Below are 20884 nucleotides of genomic sequence, written 5' to 3' on the forward strand. Positions count from 1 at the left end.
TCCCTTGGATCAAGATCTCACCATTACATTCACATGAAAGTACTAAACTAGCAAATATCATAAGAGTGCATGAGGAATGCAACCCCTCAAGAAAGTGTTTTGATGCTTGGGAAGGGTTCTTGAGCTAAGGAACTGGGCTTACCTGCTTCCTTCCTTAGACTGCCTCTCATTCCTCTGGCACTGTATGACCTCAACAGGTTTAGTGCTTACCCAATTTAAATAAGAATATAGTCAGGAACAGGAGACATTTAATCCAGGGAAAGAGAGAGTAGCTCCAATTCCTCAGATCAAGTAATAATCTCAGGTGTAATAATCTCATGAAATAAATCATTGTTGATCACACATTTATTTTTAACTAACACATCAGTCATTTCCCACCAAGGCAAGGTGGCCCTGAAAAAGAAGAAACACTTTCATCATTCACTCCATCACTGTCTAGTCAGAGGTGTTCCTACACTACAGTTATAAAACGACAACATAACACTCCTCCTTCAGAGCTCAGGCAATATACATCCCACGTAATTTTTTTTTTTTCAACACACTGGTCATCTCCTGCCAAGACAGGATGACCCAAAAAAAGAAACCCTTTCACTATCATTCACACTCACTGTCTCTATATTATTATAAGCTTCATATTATCATAATAAGTGCTAAACCCAAAAGGGTCATACATCACACTAATAAGGTTAAGCAAATACTGATTTCTGTTACAATGTAATTACTCCATACTTATACATTGTTGAAAACATCATCATTAGTCGAATATGATAAAAAGTCAACCATATTTAACATGAGCTATGTTACAGTTTAGACTTTGAAGTCTTGGAGATGGGTATGAAAGGTCTCATCAGGGGATACAAGGCTAAACCTTGCTTAAACTCTGCAATGTCAGTTATCAACTCAGTCTGCAAAGAAAAAAATATTAATCTTACTTGACTGAATTAAAAGACATTATAAAATTAAAATCAAACTTGAAAATGCATTAAGGTAGTTGAGAGCAGTATTTAATCATACAATTTTAATTCAAGTACATGTAGCTACCAATCCAGAGAAACAATGTACATTTTTAAGAAAATTCTGCTTGATAGCAAAAACACAACCACAGTTTAGTGTTTTGTTTTTACAAAACTTCACCTAATATAGTAGACATCAGAAATAATGGATTAAATAGTCCACAGAAAGTGACATCACTTGTTTAGTTGTCGGCAAAACTACTGTAGTGTGGAAGATGCACTGCAGGAGGCCTACTGGCCCATGCTCAATTTACTGTTTTAATAGGCTATGCACTATGGAAGCAGACAAAGTAAACATCCCATTGTTTTGTTCAAGGCTGTTGCTAACTTTAATACCTGATGATTTGAGCAGCTTCTTAGTTTGTCATGTTCCTGATATAGTAATTGAGTTTTATTCCAGGCCAACTTCTATACAGAAACATGACAGAGAAGATGCTGTGAATCATTGGTTATTAAAGCAACAAACACCAACAAAATAATGGGATGTTTATTTTGCCCCCCACAGTAAGTATTGTATTAAGGTGTAAATTGAATTGTCTCATGAAATCGTCATTACACGATTGCAAACAAACCATACCATGGGTAGGGATTGAACTCATGATGAGTGAGTCTTAAAACTCCAGGCCAACATGTAAGACACTGGGCCAGCTGGCTACAATGAGATTCATCCAACTAGGTATATTTATACACCATAGAGGTTAACACAGGCCCCACTGTGACCACAAATGAATCTCCCGCTAGCATGGCCATGTGGCCACACTGGTGGGAGATTCGTATGTAAAAACTTGCATCTGTGGTCAGTGGGGCCTGTGCTAACCTCTCTATGGTGCATAAATATACCTAGTTGGATGAATCTCATTGTAGCCAGCTGCCCTGGAGTTTTAAGTCTCACCACAAGTTCAGTCCCCACCTATGGTATGGTTTGTGTACACACATAACCTGCATGTAGGAAAGAGGAACTTACGGCGACATTTCGGTCCAACTTGGACCATTTACAAAGTAACACTAACAAAAAGGAGAGGAGGGAGTATATATAGGCCAGCAGATAGGGATAGGTCAAGAGAGGTAGTAGGAAAGGAAGAAGAGAGGTAGTGGTAGAGGTGGTGGAGGCAGTCAAAGACAAAGTAAGAGGAGCACTGCAAGGGAGCTAGGGGCCCACAAAGGGTAGGAACAAGAACACAAAAGGGGCAAAAAATTAATAATGGACCAAACACCCAAGGCAGAAGAAAGAGAACCCAAAGGAGAAAGAGAGAGAAGAGGAAAAAAGAATCAGGTTAAGTCACGGGTGTTCTGAAGTTTGGAGCATTTTGCAATGTGATGGGAAAAGGAAAGCATCCACAGAGACAAAGCCAGGACTAAGATTCATACAAGGAAAGTTATGTATAAGAGAGGATTCAACCAGATGGTGACTGTGAAAGTTAGAAGGGTAGACAGTTTTAACAGAAGACCAGTCAATAGGATGACTGTGACCTCTGATATGACAGAAAAGAGCAATGTTGGTGTCGGCAAGCCTAACACTTCTACTGTGCTCCCTGAATCTGTCAGAAAGAGAATGGCCAATTTCTGCAAAGTACTGAAGAGGACAAGAGGAGCAAGAAATAGAGTAGACACCACAAGCATCTTTAGAGGGTGGAGAAGTATGAATTATATTGGTGCAAAAAGTAAGTTTGATGTCTAAGGAATGGAGAGAGTTGTTGAGATTAGAAAGACTGGAAATATAAGGAAGGCAGAGGACAGGAGAGTTCCCAGGAGTAGAGAGTTCGAGAGAGAAGAAAGTTCATTAGCACGTGAGAGGGCAGAGTCGATGAAATTGGAAGGGTAGTCAAGAAGGGAAAAGGAATTACAAAGAGTGGAAATTTCTGATTCAAGAAACTGAGGATCACAAATGTGAAGAGCACGGAGAAAGAGGGAAATAAGAACACTTTTCTTGATAGAGGAAGCATGATAAGTAGTGAATGTACATGCCACTGTGCATAGGCTTGCAGTACATGGAAAAAGCAAAGCCTGTATCTGAAAAGTGGACATGAACATCAAGGAAAGGAAGCAAGGAATTAGATTTCCATTCTGCTTTCAACTTAATGAAAAAGGCAAGATTATTAAGGGCATCAGGAAATGGCTGGAAGAGACTGAAGTCATGAGGCCAAAGAGCAAAGATGTCATTTACATGTGCACCCTTCACTCTGGCTCTATGTACATGACATCTTTGCTTTTTGACCTCATGACTTCAGTCTCTTCCAGCCATTTCTTGATGCTCTTAATAATCTTACTGCTTCCATTAAGCTGAAAGCAAAATGGGAATCAAATTCCTTGCTTTCTTTCCTTGATGTTCATGCCCACTGCTCAGATACAGGCTTTGCTTTTTCCATGTACCGCAAGCCTATGCACAGTGGCATGTACATTCACTACTTTTCTTATCATGCTTCCTAAGTCAAGAAAAGTGTTCTTATTTCCCTCTTTCTCCGTGCTCTCCACATTTGTGATCCTCAGTTCCTTGAATCAGAAATTTCCACTCTTCATAATTCATTTTCCTGTCTTGACTACCCTTCCAATTTCATAGACTCTGCCTTCTCCGTGCTAAACAGACTTTCTTCTCTCCCAAACTCTCTACTCATGGGAACTTTCCTGTCCTCTGCCTTCCTTATATTTCCAGTCTTTCTAATCTCAACAACTCTCTCCATTCCTTCGACATCAAACTTACTTTTTGCACCAATCTAATTCATACCTCTCCTCCCTGTATAGATGCTCCTGGTGTATACTCTATTTCTTGTTCCTCTTGTCCTCTTCAGTACTTTGGAGAAATTGGCCGTCCTCTTTCTGACAGACTCAGGGAGCACAAAAGCAGTGTTAGGCTTGCCGACACCAAACTTGCTCTTTTCTGTCATGTCAGAGATCAGTCATCTTATTGACTGGCCTTCTGATAAAACTGGCCACCTTTCTAACTTTCACAGTCACCATCAGGTTGAATCCTCCCTTATACACAACTTTCCTTGTATAAATCTCAGTTTTGGCTTTGTCTCTATAGATGCCTTCCTTACCCATCACATTGTAAAATGCTCCAAACTTCTTAACACCCATTACTTAACCTGATTCTTTTTTACCCTTCTCCCTCTTCCCCTTTCCTCTTTCTCCTTTGGGCTCTCTTTCTTCTGCCTTGGGTGTTTGGTCCATTTTAATTTTTCCCCCCTGTGTTCTTGTTCCTACCCCTAGTGGGCCCCTAGCTCCCTTGCAGTACTCCACTACTACTACATCTCGCTACCTCTCTCCTTCCTTTCCTACTACCTCTCTCGTCCTGTCCCTGTCTGCTGGCCTATATATACTCCCTCCTCCTCATCTTTTTGTTAGTGTGGCTTTGTAAATGGTCCAAGTTGAACCGAAACATCGTCGTAAGCTAACCAAACCATACCCCCAGCTCCTCTCTCGTGTGCTGGTTATTTGTGTATTGTTCCAGTCACAGTATTCTGCCTTTTTGTTGTTCATGGTTTGTGAAAACTGAACATGGGCTGGTAGGCCGCCTGCAGTGCACCTTCCACATTGAAGTAGTTTTACTTACACCTAGGCACATGATCACTACCTGTGGACCATTTAAGCCCAGTGCTGGACAAAGGACTTCACTGCTACCATGTCTTCCTTGACAGCTTGCTATTATCTCCACCAAAACTATTAGTCCACCCATGTAAATAAGGACAGTAACGGACTAAGCCCAAATAAAAATACCCCAAAAAATTACAGAAACAAAACTGACATCTCAAAATTGGACACCAGGTGCATTACTCTTCTTGAAGTGTGTATTCTTAAAACATCTTTATTAGATATGTTTTGGTCCCAGGACCTTGGCCACTCCAGATGATACAAGAATGGTACTGATGATTGTCAGATAAATGTATGAGATCATCAAACTGCTGTGTCACATGGGAGCTGAGAAGCATGTAACAGTATCATGTGAACCAGAGTTGATGAGATGATACATTGGCAGTGTGGCTGCCAGGTAGAAAGAACAATATGATACAGTAAAGCAGCAGGAGTTTACAGCATACCATGAGGAGGCTTCAATAAAATCTACATATGAAGCTTCCCACAATTTCAAAAATACTGAAATGCGGATGACACCAGCAATGTTTGTCATGTGCAAGCCTAAAGAGGGCTATCTAATGCACAAGAATGATACTGAAATGATAAACAGAACACAACAGGGATAGATGCCACTGTTCTGAAGAATCCTTAATTGCTACTTCTATGCCACAGAAAAGGAGGCAGGCAAATATATTTCGACTGTCACACACTTCTCCATGGCTGCCACGCGACACCAAAATTACAAAACATCATGCCTCCACCTAACACCAGTGACATGCATTCTCCACTACATAAACTGTGCTTTTTCATTCTCTTGCATCATTTGGAGTGGCCAAGGTCCCGGGATCAAAACATATCTAATAAAAATGTTCTAATTATATGCATGTGTTTCCTCTCATCCACAATGTATCAATATACTGTCTACCTTATTTAATCTGCTCCTGTACAAACAAATAATCACACAAAAAATAATCGTTTTTAATGATACAAAATTTGGAGGAAAGGCAGCAGCAAATAGATCGTGTTTAACCCTCAAACTGTCCAAATGTAGATCTACGTTCGCTCGCATAGAGCTCTGAACATAGCTTTTTTTTTTTTTTTTTTTTACATATGAAAGCATGTAAAATCAAATGTAGATCTACATTTGGACAGTTTAAGGGTTAAAAACATCAAATAAGGATAATAGATGGAATATTTTCCAAGTAGTTTAATTTTACTTTTTTGTTGCTGCATTTCTTTCAGTTGCTTGTGGAATAATGATAAAAAAATTTATTTACATGTATAAAAAAACTTTAGCAGAGATATGGCACTGAATCCTCAAGAGAAAGCAAAATAAGATCTTGGCTATAATTAGAGTGCACTTAAACAAGGAAGAGTAATTGCTATGTCCAATGGTAATTTACAACCCAATTTACCTCTTTGAGCGGAGGTGGACGGCAAAGACCATCATCAGGCTGGGTGGTGGGTGGCTGAGATGCTTCTAGGTCTCCTGCACCACCAGAAGCTACAGACACTACTTGCACTGACAGCTTCTTCCGCTGGCCTGCTGTGTTTTCTATGAATTCCTGTCGGGACAAATTTTGTTTTAAAACTTACTGTGAATGACAGATTTTGCCATACAGCAATGATGAAGAAGCCCTCTGATTCATTTTTACACACTATGAAAACTTGTGTACTGAAACTACATTCTAAATATAACTTTTTCTAAAAGCAGCTATTAAAAAAAAATTCTCTGCTCCATCAATATATGTGCATACAGATAGAATTCAGTGTTTTTGCTACACTTAATAAAACTTCTGCAATTTGGCTTAACAGAAGTAGATAGTACAAAATTAAAATTTAACCTGCTGTATTGAGATGCATAATAATTATTTCTCCATGAGAAAGTGGAAAAGAATTCTTCCTCTGTAAGCCATGCGTGTCGTAAGAGGTGACTAAAATGCCAGAAGCAATGGGCTAATAACCCCTTCTCCTGTATCCATAACTAAATGTAGACAGAGACTTTAGTTTTTCTGTTTGGTCATCCTGCCTCGGTGGGATACAGCTGGTGCGTTGAGAAAAAATACACATACCATACAATGCATATTTTTTTTGTTTTTACATTGTGGGAAGTTGAGGTTGTTGGGACACCCTTAAATGAACATTTTTTTTTTTTAAAGACAGCACAAAAAACATTATGAAAGGCATATAACAGCAGGGCCAAGAAAAATTCAAACTCATTTTTATGAACTGCCTACTGAAGAGCCTAGGAATCTAAGTTTAATCTTGCTGAGGGACACACTTACTCGAATTTGGTTCAAGTTAGTTTCTGGAGTATGGTTATATCCCCACCAGCTTCTTGTAAATGCCCAACTGATTCACATTAAAGTATATCCATGGCTATACCTAAAACATGCTAAATATATAGCATGAAACAAAGCTTACCATAAAACACTCATAATACTGCAATATTTGCTAACCTTGTAGAAATCTATCACATTTTGCTTGGTGAGTGTCTTTAGGTGTGCCACCTCACAAGCATCACGGTCAAAGTGATACTGATTGGATGTGATCTCCACCCACCAGTTGGCAGTAAGATGAGAGAGTTTCTTTGGACGTTCTAAACGGCGGCTTGCCAGAGCTTCTCTATGACGTACAAAGTCTTCTTCGGAAAGCTTTTCTAGGTTTTCCTATAAATGAAAGGTAAGAAATGTTACATAGTTTCATTTAACAAATAACAATAAAACAGACATTATGAGTAAACATGGACATACATACTGTTATGCAATAATCATGACGAGTGATAAAAGATGAAAAATAACCACAGGGGGTTGAATGATAGCTCTAGGGCTTTTATGTTGCAATCAACACATCTCCTGATGATGTGCTGATTGCAACACAAAAGGTCTAGAGCCATCAACTTCCCCTGTGGCTATATTGCATACATATCGTTTTCTAAAACATTTCGTCTTGGGACCCTGATCACTTCTCAGTCCCAATGATTATTATTATCATAATGAAAAAGAAGTGCTAAACCTACATGGGTCATGCAGTGCAGCATCAAGGTCCCAAGACCAAAACATTTATTAGAAAATGTCCTAGAATTTCCTCACGTCTTTTTAAACCGCTTGGCAGTAACCATTACCAAGGTTTTTACTACATCTTCATTGATATATATATATATATATATATATATATATATATATATATATATATATACTGGCAGTTTGGAGGGATATGTTGTGTATCTTTATACGTATATGCTTCTAAACTGTTGTATTCTGAGCACCTCTGCAAAAGCAGTGATAATGTGTGAGTGTGGTGAAAGTGTTGAATGATGATGAAAGTATTTTCTTTTTGGGGATTTTCTTTCTTTTTTGGGTCACCCTGCCTCGGTGGGAGACGGCCGACTTGTTGAAAAAAAAAAAAAAAAAAATATATATAAATATATACAGTGGACCCCCGGTTAACGATACTTTTTCACTCCATAAGTATGTCCAGGTGCCAGTACTGACCGAATTTATTCCCATAAGGAATATTGTGAAGTAGATTAGTCCATTTCAGACCCCCAAACATACACGTACAAACGCACTTACATAAATACACTTAAATAATTGGTTGCATTCGGAGGTAATCGTTATGCGGGGGTCCACTGTATATGTAAATATTCAACTCTGCTTCTTGGAAATATTCATTTAGAATTAAACTGTTTTCCAATAAATTCTGTGTAAAATAATATAAACTGACAGAATTACTTACTCCCATCTTGTACAGGAATGATTCGATCCTGGAGTCGAGATACTCTGGATGGCGGTCTCCTTGTACTATGACTCGCAAGCCTTGGGTACCATTAGCACGTCTGATCCCACACCACACAATATAACCAAGCTGTTCCTGAGAAACATAATCACAATATGAAATAGCAGAGAATAAAAAGGCACGATGTCGTCACTGGAATACACAAACAACCCGTACGTAGAGAATAAAACTTATGACGACATTTCAGTTCGACTTGGACCATTAACTAGTCACAGAGAAGCGCCCCTGTTGCATCATAAGTTTCATTCTGAGTGTGTGTGGGTTATTTGTGTATGAAACAGCAAAATTGTTCCTTGAAAGCAAGGCAGGCTTGAGTCCTGGAGGTGAGAAGCATACTGCCTGCGCTCTGAAGGAGGGGTGAGGACGCTACAGTCTAGAGGGTCATTTGAAATGTAATGTCAGCATGCTTCTGGCAAGACAGTGATTGAGTGATGGTGACTGTTTCTTTTTACCCTACCTTTGTCAGAGACAACCAGTTAAAAAAAAAAAAAAAAAAAAGAGGTGCAATTTAGGCAAGGCCATTTTTTAAGCATAAGCATTTTTCATAAGAACATAAGAAAGGAGGAACACTGCAGGAGGCCTGCTGGCCCATACTAGGCAGGTCCTTTACAATTCATCCCACTAACAAAACATTTGCCCAACCCAATTTTCAATGCCACCCAAGAAATAAGCTCTGATGTGAAAGTCCCACTCAAATCCAACCCCTCCCACTCATGTACTTATCCAACCTAGATTTGAAACTACCCAAAGTCCCAGCCTCAATAACCCAACTAGGTAGACTGTTCCACTCATCAACTACCCTATTTCCAAACCAATACTTTCCTATGTCCTTTCTAAATCTAAACTTATCTAATTTAAATCCATTACTGCGGGTTCTCTCTTGGAGAGACATCCTCAAGACCTTATTAATACCTATCTTCCACTTATACACTTCGATCAGGTCTCCCCACATTCTTCGTCTAACAAGTGAATGTAACTTAAGAGTCTTTAATCTTTCTTCATTAGGAAGATTTCTAATGCTATGTATTAATTTAGTCATCCTACGCTGAATGTTTTCTAACGAATTTATGTCCATTTTGTAATACGGAGACCAGAACTGAGCTGCATAATCTAGGTGAGGCCTTACTAATGATGCATAAAGCTGCAGTATGACCTCTGGACTTCTGTTGCTTACACTTCTTGATATAAATCCCAGTAATCTATTTGCCTTATTACGTACGCTTAGGCATTGCTGTCTTGGTTTAAGGTTGCTGCTCACCATAACCCCCAAGTCCTTTTCGCAATCTGTATGGCTAAGTTCTACATCATTTAACTTATAAGTACTAGGGTTATGGGCACTCCCAAGCTTCAGAACCTTGCATTTATCTACATTGAACTGCATCTGCCACTTTTCTGACCAAGAATAGAGTTTGTTTAAATCCTCCTGAAGTTCCATAACATCTACGTTTGAATCAATTATCCTACCTATCTTTGTGTCATCGGCGAATTTGCTCATATCACTAGTAATACCCTCATCAAGATCATTGATATATATTATAAACAACAACGGGCCCAAGACTGATCCCTGTGGAACGCCACTTGTTACAGATCCCCACTCGGATTTAACCCCATTTATGGACACTCTCTGCTTCCTGTCAGTGAGCCATGACTCGATCCACGAGAGCACTTTTCCCCCAATGCCATGAGCTGCCACTTTCTTTAACAGTCTATGGTGCGGAACTCTATCAAAAGCCTTACTAAAATCTAAGTAAATAATATCAAATTCTTTATTGTGGTCAACAGCCTCAAAAGCTTTACTGAAGAAAGTTAATAAATTAGTTAGACAAGACCGGCCTCTTGTGAATCCATGCTGAGTATCATTAATCAAGCTATGCTTATCGAGATGGCTTCTTATAATCTCAGCTATAATTGACTCTAGTAATTTGCCTACAATTGAGGTCAGGCTTATTGGGCGGTAATTTGACTGTAACGACTTGTCCCCTGTTTTAAAAATAGGAGTTACATTAGCCATCTTCCACATATCAGACACTACACCTGTTTGAAGAGATAAATTAAAAATATTAGTTAATGGTTCACAGAGCTCCATTTTGCATTCCTTAAGAATCCTTGAAAAAACCTCATCAGGACCCGGCGACTTATTTTGCTTCAGTCTGTCTATCTGCTTCACAACCATCTCACTAGTGACTGTGATGTTACATAATTTATCTTCTTCTAGCCCACTATAAAAATTAATTACTGGAATATTGTTAGTGTCTTCCTGTGTAAAAACTGAGAGAAAATAATTATTTAAAATCAAGCACATTTCATTCTCTTTGTCAGTAAGGTGCCCATAGTTATTTTTAAGGGGACCTATCTTATCTCTAACTTTTGTTCTATAGACCTGGAAAAAACTTTTTGGGTTAGTTTTAGAATCCCTAGCAACTTTAATTTCATAGTCCCTTTTAGCTTTTCTTATCCCCTTTTTAATGTCCCTCTTAATGTCAATATACTGATTCATAAGATGACCCTCACCTCTTTTGATACGCCTATAAATTCCTTTCTTATGCCCTAGTAGATATTTGAGCCTATTATTCATCCATTTTGGGTCATTTCTATTTGATCTAATTTCTTTATATGGGATAAACGCTCTTTGAGCAGCACGTATAGTGTTCAGAAAACTGTCATATTGATAGCTCTCTTCGTTACCCCAGTCAACAGATGATAAGTGTTCTCTAAGCCCATCATAATCTGCTAAGCGAAAATCTGGGACTGTTACTGAGTTATCGCTACTATCGTACTTCCATTCAATGCTAAATGTAATTGATTTGTGGTCGCTAGCACCCAGTTCCTCTGAAATTTCTAAATTATTAACAAGGGATTCATTGTTTGCCATAACTAAGTCAAGCAGGTTATTTCCCCTTGTAGGTTCTGTCACAAACTGCTTCAAAAAACAATCCTGAAATACTTCTAAGAAGTCGTATGATTCTAAATTCCCAGTCAAGAAATTCCAATCAACATGACTAAAGTTAAAGTCTCCTAGAATTACTACATTATCGTGCCTTGTGGCCTTAACAATTTCCTCCCATAGTAGTTTCCCTTGGCCCCTATCTAATAAAAAGTAAAAAAAAAATTAATGAGAAGTGTTATAAGCAGCTTATAATTATATTTGATATGGAAGCACTAAAGACCAAACAGATATTCAAGTTTGATCTAGGGAAGAGGAGGGTTGTCACAGAATCCAGAGCCCTTCACTAGCATCAACACACTTTGTTTTTCAAAGGTTAAAATGAATAGGAAGAGAAGCAAAAGCAAGATGGGAAAGGTAATGAAAACTTGTGAAAATGAATGTTGATAAAAGCATAGAATTCAAATAAAGATAGATGGTAACCAAGGTAATAAAATAACAGGTGGATATTTTTTTTACCTCAATGGCCATCTTCCACCAAGGCAGAGAGACTGTGCTGACATCACAATCAGTTTAACCCCTTGGCAAAAAACATCCTCCAGAGTAGAGGTTAACTAAACTCACTACTCACACTCAAACAGTATATCAACACCACTTACCTTAATTCACTCTTATCTAACATGCTCACATAAGCTTGCTGGATAAAGAATAAAAAGGCATAATACCTGTTGAGTATACCTGGTAAAGTGTATGGTAGAGTTATTATTGAAAGAATTAAGAGTAAGACGGAGAATAGGATAGCAGATGAACAAGGAGGCTTTAGGAAAGGTAGGGGGTGTGTGGACCAGGTGTTTACAGTGAAACATATAAGTGAACAGTATTTAGATAAGGCTAAAGATGTCTTTGCGGCATTTATGGATTTGGAAAAGGCGTATGACAGGGTGGATAGGGGGGCAATGTGGCAGATGTTGCAGGTGTATGGTGCAGGAGGTAGGTTACTGAAAGCAGTGAAGAGTTTTTACGAGGATAGTGAGGCTCAAGTTAGAGTATGTAGGAAAGAGGGAAATTATTTCCCAGTAAAAGTAGGCCTTAGACAAGGATGTGTGATGTCACCGTGGTTGTTTAATATACAGTGGACCCCCGGTTAACGATATTTTTTCACTCCAGAAGTATGTTCAGGTGCCAGTACTGACCAAATTTATTCCCATAAGGAATATTGTGAAGTAGATTAGTCCATTTCAGACCCCCAAACATACACGTACAAACGCACTTACATAAATACACTTACATAATTGGTCGCATTCGGAGGTGATCGTTATGCGGGGGTCCACTGTATTTATAGATGGGGTTGTAAGAGAAGTAAATGCGAGGGTCTTGGCAAGAGGCGTGGAGTTAAAAGATAAAGAATCACACATAAAGTGGGAGTTGTCACAGTTGCTCTTTGCTGATGACACTGTGCTCTTGGGAGATTCTGAAGAGAAATTGCAGAGATTGGTGGATGAATTTGGTAGGGTGTGCAAAAGAAGAAAATTAAAAGCGAATACAGGAAAGAGTAAGGTTATGAGGATAAAAATATTAGGTGATGAAAGATTGGATATCAGATTGGAGGGAGAGAGTATGGAGGAGGTGAATGTATTCAGATATTTGGGAGTGGACGTGTCAGCGGATGGGTCTATGAAAGATGAGGTGAATCAAAGAATTGATGAGGGGAAAAGGGTGAGTGGTGCACTTAGGAGTCTGTGGAGACAAAGAACTTTGTCCTTGGAGGCAAAGAGGGGAATGTATGAGAGTATAGTTTTACCAACGCTCTTATACGGGTGTGAAGCATGGGTGATGAATGTTGCAGCGAGGAGAAGGCTGGAGGCAGTGGAGATGTCATGTCTGAGGGCAATGTGTGGTGTGAATATAATGCAGAGAATTCGTAGTTTGGAAGTTAGGAGGAGGTGCGGGATTACCAAAACTGTTGTCCAGAGGGCTGAGGAAGGGTTGTTGAGGTGGTTCGGACATGTAGAGAGAATGGAGCGAAACAGAGTGATTTCAAGAGTGTATCAGTCTGTAGTGGAAGGAAGGCAGGGTAGGGGTTGGCCTAGGAAAGGTTGGAGGGGGTAGAGGAGGTTTTGTGTGCGAGGGGCTTGGACTTCCAGCAGGCATGCGTGAGCGTGTTTGATAGGAATGAATGGAGACAAATGGTTTTTAATATTTGACGTGCTGTTGGAGTGTGAGCAAAGTAACATTTATGAAGGGGTTCAGGGAAACTGGCAGGCCGGACTCGAATCCTGGAGATGGGAAGTACAGTGCCTGCACTCTGAAGGAGGGGTGTTAATGTTGCAGTTTAAAAACTGTAGTGTAAAGCACCCTTCTGGCAAGACAGTGATGGAGTGAATGATGGTGAAAGTTTTTCTTTTTTGGGCCACCCTGCCTTGGTGGGAATCGGCCAGTGTGATAATAATAAAAAAAAAATAAATACCACGACTGGAACAATACACAACCCGCATGTAGGAGACAAACTTATGACAACATTTCGGTCCAACTTTGGCCATTAACTAGTCACACACTACAATGTCATCATAAGATTCAGTTTTCTTTGGGTTATCTGTGCAAGCTTGTGGGATGCTCAAGCCCTCATAACTTAAAGCCCCTTTATTCCCCCCCTCCCTTTAACCATTCCTGGAAGAGCCCCTAACTCTCTCAAGCACTGCTTCAAGCTTATTTGTTGAAAATTTATGGAGTGACTGATCAGTTACTCTTCCATACACCATGGACTTGGGTACAGTATTATACAGTAACAAAATACAAATTACTGGTAGTTCACTGAATGCAACAAAGGTGTTCAATTGGCATTTTTTAAATTACATCTTTATAACACTAAATGTCAGAGGGCAATATGTATTGTGATGTCAGCACACTCACTCCTGGAAAGCCAGTGATTGAATGAATGATGGCAAGTGCATTTTCTTTGGGTCCTCCTGCCCTGGTGAGAAACAGCTGTCGAAAAAACTCAGAGAAAATAAAGAATGGGGAAATAAAGAAAAGATGATGGTGGTGGAAAATAGCCTAGACTGAAGAGTTTACCTTTGTTCTTAATTCATCAAAAGCAGGCTCAGCAAAAATTTGGCAAAGAAGCTCCAATAACATGTTCTGGTGTGTACCCTGCAACCCACACTGGAAGTAGGTCTCAACGGAAGAACTGCGATGCACACTGTTCTCTGCTAAGTACACCAAGCTGCACCCTGTAAATATACAAAATTATTAAGATTCTTAATAGTACAGTAATATTCCAATTAGTAACAGCCTTAATTCATCTTTGCTTATTGCCTAACAATACGTTAGGAAACAATTTGTTAAGGCTGCTTAGTAACCTCTCCGAGTGGTTCATGCCAGACAATTGACTCCAAGCTGTTCTCTATGATCCTCATCACAAGACTAATCTGCAAACAACAAAATAATAGGCAGACTGTAAGGTAAAGTATTATAAGAGATAAGAATTTTTTTAATTGAAAGTAAATTCCCACATGTCAATATTTTAAAAAACAAAGCCATGAACTAGTGTCCTTAACAATGTAATAAGCAAGTTGACAAACATTATTAAAAAAAAGAAATATAAGAATTTTTGAATATCTAAATAATGGTAAAATCCTCAAGGAATACTGAGAAGGATTCAAAAAAGGTAGACTATGCCTTAGTAACCTTAAAGATGCACAAAGACTGATAAAGGTCAGATAGGAAATAGGGAGGATGGACTGCATATTCCAAGAATCAGCAAGTTAGAAAACTTGAGAAGCAAACATTACCAAAAAATATGGAGATTTAGATACCGAAATTTTATTTACTGAAACACCAGATGCAACAAGTATATTAATACTATTAAAAAAAAGACCACTGTCCAGCCATAACTGACCTGGCAGTGGTCCAGGATGCCCTAAAATGTTGACACGAAGAATTCCAGCCGTGGAATTGTGATTTTTTTTATTCATCTTCACTTAATCCAAATAGCTACTGCACCCACTGTAATGTTCTGTGACTAAATAAATTTCTGTATTACCAACTCATTATGAATATAACCAGATCAAAACCCTGTAAGTAGTTCACTATCATTGTAGCTTGCTTAGGTACCATTACATGGGTGCCCAATCCCCAAACCCATTATGTGCCTGGAGTTTTACCTGGAGAAGGTTTCGGGGGTCAATGCCCCCGTGGCTCGGTCTGAGACCAGGCCTCATGGTGGATCAGGGTCTGATCAACCAGGCTGTTACTGCTGGCTGCATGCAAACTGATGAATGAACCACAGCCCGGTTGGTAAGGTACTGACTTTAGGTGCCAGTCCAGTACCTTCTTGAAGACAGCCAGGGGTCAATTGGTAATCCCCCTTGTGTATGCTGAGAGGCAGCTGAACAGCCTTGGGCCCTGGACACTTATTGTGTTGTCTCTTAACCCTTTGAGGGTCGACAGGCCCTCTCCGAGACTCGTTCTCAGGGTCGGCCAAATTTAAAAAAAAAAAAATAATTTTCTCTTATGAAAAGATAGAGAATCTTTTTCCGATCATAATGACACCAAAAGTTTGAAATTTGATGGAAAACTTACGGAATTATGCTCTCGCGAAGTTAGCGGTCTTGGCGATGTTTACGCATCAGCGATCTTGCCCACTTTGAGCCCCATTTTCGGCCAATTCCACTGTACTAGTTGACAAAAAACATGAATATTTCGCTAGAACTCCATTTTTTCTATCGAATGAGTGCAAGAAACTACCCATTTATCAATTTCAACTATCCAGTACAGTGGTCAGAATTTAGCAATTTTGCCAATTTCACACAAATTTCAAAAAATGCCAATTTCCGAATAGGGTCCAGAATAAACAAGAAAGACATTCCTGGCACTAAAATGAAATTTTCTCTGTTCATTAGTCACGTCTCAAGGCCCCTCTTACATTCTTTTGCTTTCCACTTTGAATTTTTATTCTCACAAAAAATAGAAGATTTACTGTTATGCAGACTACTGCATTAGTGTAAAAAATGGTATAAATAATATTGGCATACTTGCGAAAGAATATTAGACTCACCAGTTGACGTGTATTGGACGCTTGGCATGATTTGTTTACTTTTGAACTTCGGTAAAAATTGAACATTTCTGCTACTTTGAGCTCAATTTCAAGGTACTTTTCATTGTAAAACCAGTCAAAATCATCTATTTCTGTAATATGTCTTCCATTCTATAAAATGAGACCAAGAAAACTAGAATACAACAATAAATACCATACGAAAATACATTGCAAAGTCGCTGTTTTATTAAAAAAAACGGTCAAAGTTTTTTTTTCTCATTATGCACTGCGTGCTGCAGGATTTTTTTTATACTGTGCACACTGACCACATAGACCCATTCTTTCATATGTAGGCCTACCAGCTTTCTCCCACTAGATTTGAGGGCGCTAGAATTTAGGCGTACTAGTACGTCAAAAGCCCTGGGTCGTAAGCCGTACTAGTACGGCCGAAACCCTCAAAGGGTTAAAGTGCTCCTGGCACCTCTGCTTTTAATAGGGGGAATGTTGCATCTCCTGCCAAGTCTTTTGCTTTCATAGGGAGTGATTTTTGAGTGCAGGCTTGGTACCAATCCCTCCAGGATCTTCCAAGTGTACTGTATATTATAATGAATCTCAGCTGCATTCCAGAGAATACAGATCAAGGACCTTCAACCGTTCCCAGTAATTTTGGTGCCTTATTGTATTTGTGTGCTGTGAAAGTTCTTTGTACGCTCTCCAGGTCTGCAATGTCGCCAGATTGAAGGGGACCGTTAGTGTACAGCAGTATTCCAGCCTAGAGAGAACAAGCGATTTGAAGAATGTCATCATGGGACTGGCGTCCCTAGATTTGAAGGTTCTCATTATCCATCCTTGTTCTAGCCGATGAGGTAGATGGTCTCTGAAGGCAAGATCCTCTGACATTATCACTCCCAGGTCCTTCATATTTCTTTTTCACTCTATTGTATGGTACACTTTTAATTTCCTCAAGTTTTCCATATATGAGTAGTTGAAATTTCTCCTTGTTGAACTTCATATTGTTTTGAGTGACCCATCTGAAGATTTGGTTGCTGTCCACTAGGAGTCTTGCAGTGTCTTTGATGGAGATCACTGCCATGGCAATTCGGGTGTCATCCGCAAAGGAAGACATGGAGCTATGGCTGACATCTTGTTTATCCTCAACAACATCTAGGACCTTCTCATAGTGGTCCAGGAGCTGGGACAGGCAGGAGTGACCTGCTCTAAACCCATGTTGCCCAGGGTTGTGTAATTGATGGATATCTAGGTGGTTGGCATCTTGCTTCTTAGAACCCTCTCAAAGATTATGATATGGGATGGTAGAGCTATTGGTCTGTAGTTCTTTGCAATTGCTTTACTGCCACCTTTGTGGAGTGGGGCTATATCTGTTGTTTTTAGTGTGTGTGGGATGACCCGTGTCCATGCTCCCTCTCCATAGAATGCTGAAGGCACGCGATAGGGGCTTCTTGCAATTCTTGATGAACACGGAGTTCCATGAGTCTGGGCCTGGGGCAGAGTGCATTGGCATGTCATTTATTTCCTTTTCAAAGTCTTGTGGAGTTAGGATAATATCCGAGATTTTTGAGATGACCAGATTTTGGGTTTCGTTCATAAAGAATTCATTTGGATTGTTGACTCTTAGTCTGGGCAGCGGCTCTCTGAACACTGAGTCACATTGGGACTTTAATATCTCACTCATTTCTTGGCTGTCATCTGTGTATGTCCCATCCCACCTAAGCAGGGGCCCAATACTGGATTTTGCATAAGAGAAGAAGTATTTTGGGTTTTTATCAATTTCCTTTATGGCTTTTAGTTAGGCCTCATTTAGATTATGCTGTGCAGTTTTGGTCACAGTATTACAGAATGGATATATGTAAATGTACTGGAAAAAGTACAAAGTAGGATGACAAAGTTGATCCCATATATCAGATATCTTCCCTATGAGGATAGACTGAGGGGCCCTGAATCTGCACTCTCTAGAAAGGCAAAGAATTAGGGGGGAAATGATTGAGGTGTATAAATGGAAAACAGGAATTAATAAAGGGGATGTAAATAGCATGCTAAAAATATCTAACATAGACAGGACTCGCAGCAATGGTTTTAAATTGGAAAAAATCAGATTCAGGAAGGATATAGGAAAGCACTGGTTTCGTAATAGAGTTGTGGATGAGTGGAACAAACTCCCGAGTACCGTCATAGAAGCTAAGACATTGTGTAGTTTTAAAAGTAGGTTGGATAAATACGTGAGTGGATGCGAGTTGGACCTGACTAGCTTGTGCTACTAGGTCGGATGCCGTACTCCTCCCTTCAGTGATGTGTCTGACCTCACTAGGTCAAGGCACTGGCTTAAGCCAGTGTGAGAACTGGGCCTGCCTAGCATAGGCCAGTAGGCCTGTTGCAGTGTTCCTTCTTTCTTGTGTTCTTAAGATTCCCTCAGCTTAAGTTTGATATTTGCAATTTTATTGACCAGTGCCTCCCTATGTAATCTTTTGAGTACCACCCCCAGGATAGTTTTTATTTTTTTTTTTAACACATCGGCCATGTCCCATCGAGGCAGGGTACCCCCCCCCCCCAAAAAAAAAAAAAAAAAAAAAACTTTCATCATCACTCACTCCATCACTGTCTTGCCAGAGGCATACCAATACTACAATTAAAAAAACAGCAACATATCTCCACCCCTCCTTCAGAGAGCAGGCACTGTACCTCCAACCTTCAGGACCAAAGTCTCGCTAACCGGGTTCCCCGGATCCCTTCATAAAAATATGGAGTGCATAGTATATCTCTTGAACATCCACCACACCCAACTCTCATACTTGCCATCCCTTAGTTGATATTCCCGTTGTCTTGTGAGTTGCGAGGGCAGAAGTGGTCGTGTACCACATGAGGTTGTGAGCTTCTCTTGAATCATCGCAGCTAGAGTGACAGCAGATTCCTGCAGCATGTTCCCATGAATCAGCATCTCAATGTGAAGCCCAGACAAAAACCGAGGAATGAACGCTTCCAGGTTCTCCACTGTCATCTCTGTTGGGTAAGATAAATATCTTAAACATTTCTTTTCAACACATCGGCCATCTCCCACCGAGGCAGGGTGACCCAAAAAAGAAACTTTCACCAGTATTCAGCACTTTCACCATCATTCACACAAACACTGTCCTTGCAGAAGCATCCAGATACGGCAGTTTAGATGTCACTCCAAACAGCCAATATCCCGAACCCCTTCTTTAAACATGTACTTATAATTAAAACATACACAGAATGAGCAACAAAACTGCTAATCTATATCTCAGGACAATTTCATAAATAAAATATGCCTCAATAAGAAAGTACAAACAATACTGAATATTCCTAGAGGCTTTTTAAAATTTTGATCATTCTTTAATAAAAATAACCTTATCCAGCAAAACTGTAGATTAATTTTATTACTAATAAAGAGACTCAAGAAAACTGAAGAATTTTTAAGTTCACTACTCGGAACACATCATGAACATCTATAAATAAAGATTCTTTGTTTTTTGTGAGAATTTTTATCACAACTTGTCAGCTGTTCCAACAATTTCATGAGTTTTATTACTGCATAACTATTTTGATCATGGTACAGCACTGAACCTAATAAAGGTCACAACAGCACCTGGCGAGTGGGAGAATTCATGGAGTAATTAGGCTTGATCCCGAAAGAGAGAAGGGAGCAGCTCCAATTCCTTGGATCAAGAGTGCATCAGAAGCATCAAAACCTCCTTATTCAAAAGCAGAATAATTATAAACATACTAGAGATGTAACAGTAACTAATTTATTTGTGATTCTGTTATGTTTTAGACTGCTGTCTTGTGTTGCATTCACGAAGAGATTTCTTCTTCTATCTTGGTCTTCCCATCAAAGTAATGGGGGGGAGGGGGCTGAGATGGGGGCCCTATGCTACTGAAGGACTCTTGATCCAAGGAAGTGAAGCTACCATTCCCACACCCTGGATCAAATCTGATTACCTCACATTCACTAGGCTCTGGTGAATGTGAAGGGGACTGCACCTACCACCTACATAGGAGTGAGATTTATCACTTAATGGAGATTCATTTTTTTAACCACTGTACCTTACATTTTCAAAATTCTAAATCTGTGCTGTTCTTCAATATCTATGGTACCCAAAATTCTTTTTACATCTTAAATCTTTACAAATGCATTACTTACAATTTCTACTATGGTAAGCCTGACTTTTCACACTTATTTTGAATATCTCAATTGTCACAATATAGGCTACGAGCAGCTAATGTGACATTTTATTGTGGCAACATTTTGCTCTCCAGGAGTTTTGTCAAGCTGTTACCATTTACAAAACTCCAGGAGAGCAAAACATTGCCACAATAAAATGTCACATTAGTAGCATTTGTGTTTTTTACCTAACATATTGTCAGTAATTCTACCAACATTATTACACACCAAAGTAAGAGATTGAATCACTAATAAAACATTAAGTAAATCAATATAAAAATACTGATATTAGCTTTACCATAGCCCATACAGCCTCTCCTCACTTAGCAATGTACTTGTTTACCGACGACTCAGACTTATGACGGGCTCTCTGACCAGTATGCATA

The 20884-nt window shown here is 39.4% G+C and overlaps 1 protein-coding gene across 2 annotated transcripts in view; it reads right to left on the reverse strand.

Moving 5' to 3' along the window:
* Window positions 1-701: 701 nt before the first annotated feature.
* Ide (Insulin degrading metalloproteinase) overlaps window positions 702-20884 on the reverse strand; it is a 58226-nt gene continuing 38043 nt past the window's right edge. For both annotated transcript variants that reach the window (XM_053795820.2, XM_053795819.2), the window contains exons 15-20: window positions 19112-19315; window positions 14338-14495; window positions 8322-8456; window positions 7043-7252; window positions 5999-6148; window positions 702-905 (exon numbers count right to left, since the gene is read on the reverse strand). In XM_053795820.2, the coding sequence (XP_053651795.2) occupies window positions 801-905; window positions 5999-6148; window positions 7043-7252; window positions 8322-8456; window positions 14338-14495; window positions 19112-19315 (962 nt within the window). In that variant the 3' untranslated portion in view covers window positions 702-800. The remainder of the gene's footprint in view (window positions 906-5998; window positions 6149-7042; window positions 7253-8321; window positions 8457-14337; window positions 14496-19111; window positions 19316-20884) is intronic.

The sequence above is a fragment of the Cherax quadricarinatus genome, chromosome 69 (assembly GCF_038502225.1).
Source record: "Cherax quadricarinatus isolate ZL_2023a chromosome 69, ASM3850222v1, whole genome shotgun sequence".
In the NCBI taxonomy this organism is placed as follows: Eukaryota; Metazoa; Arthropoda; class Malacostraca; order Decapoda; family Parastacidae; genus Cherax; species Cherax quadricarinatus.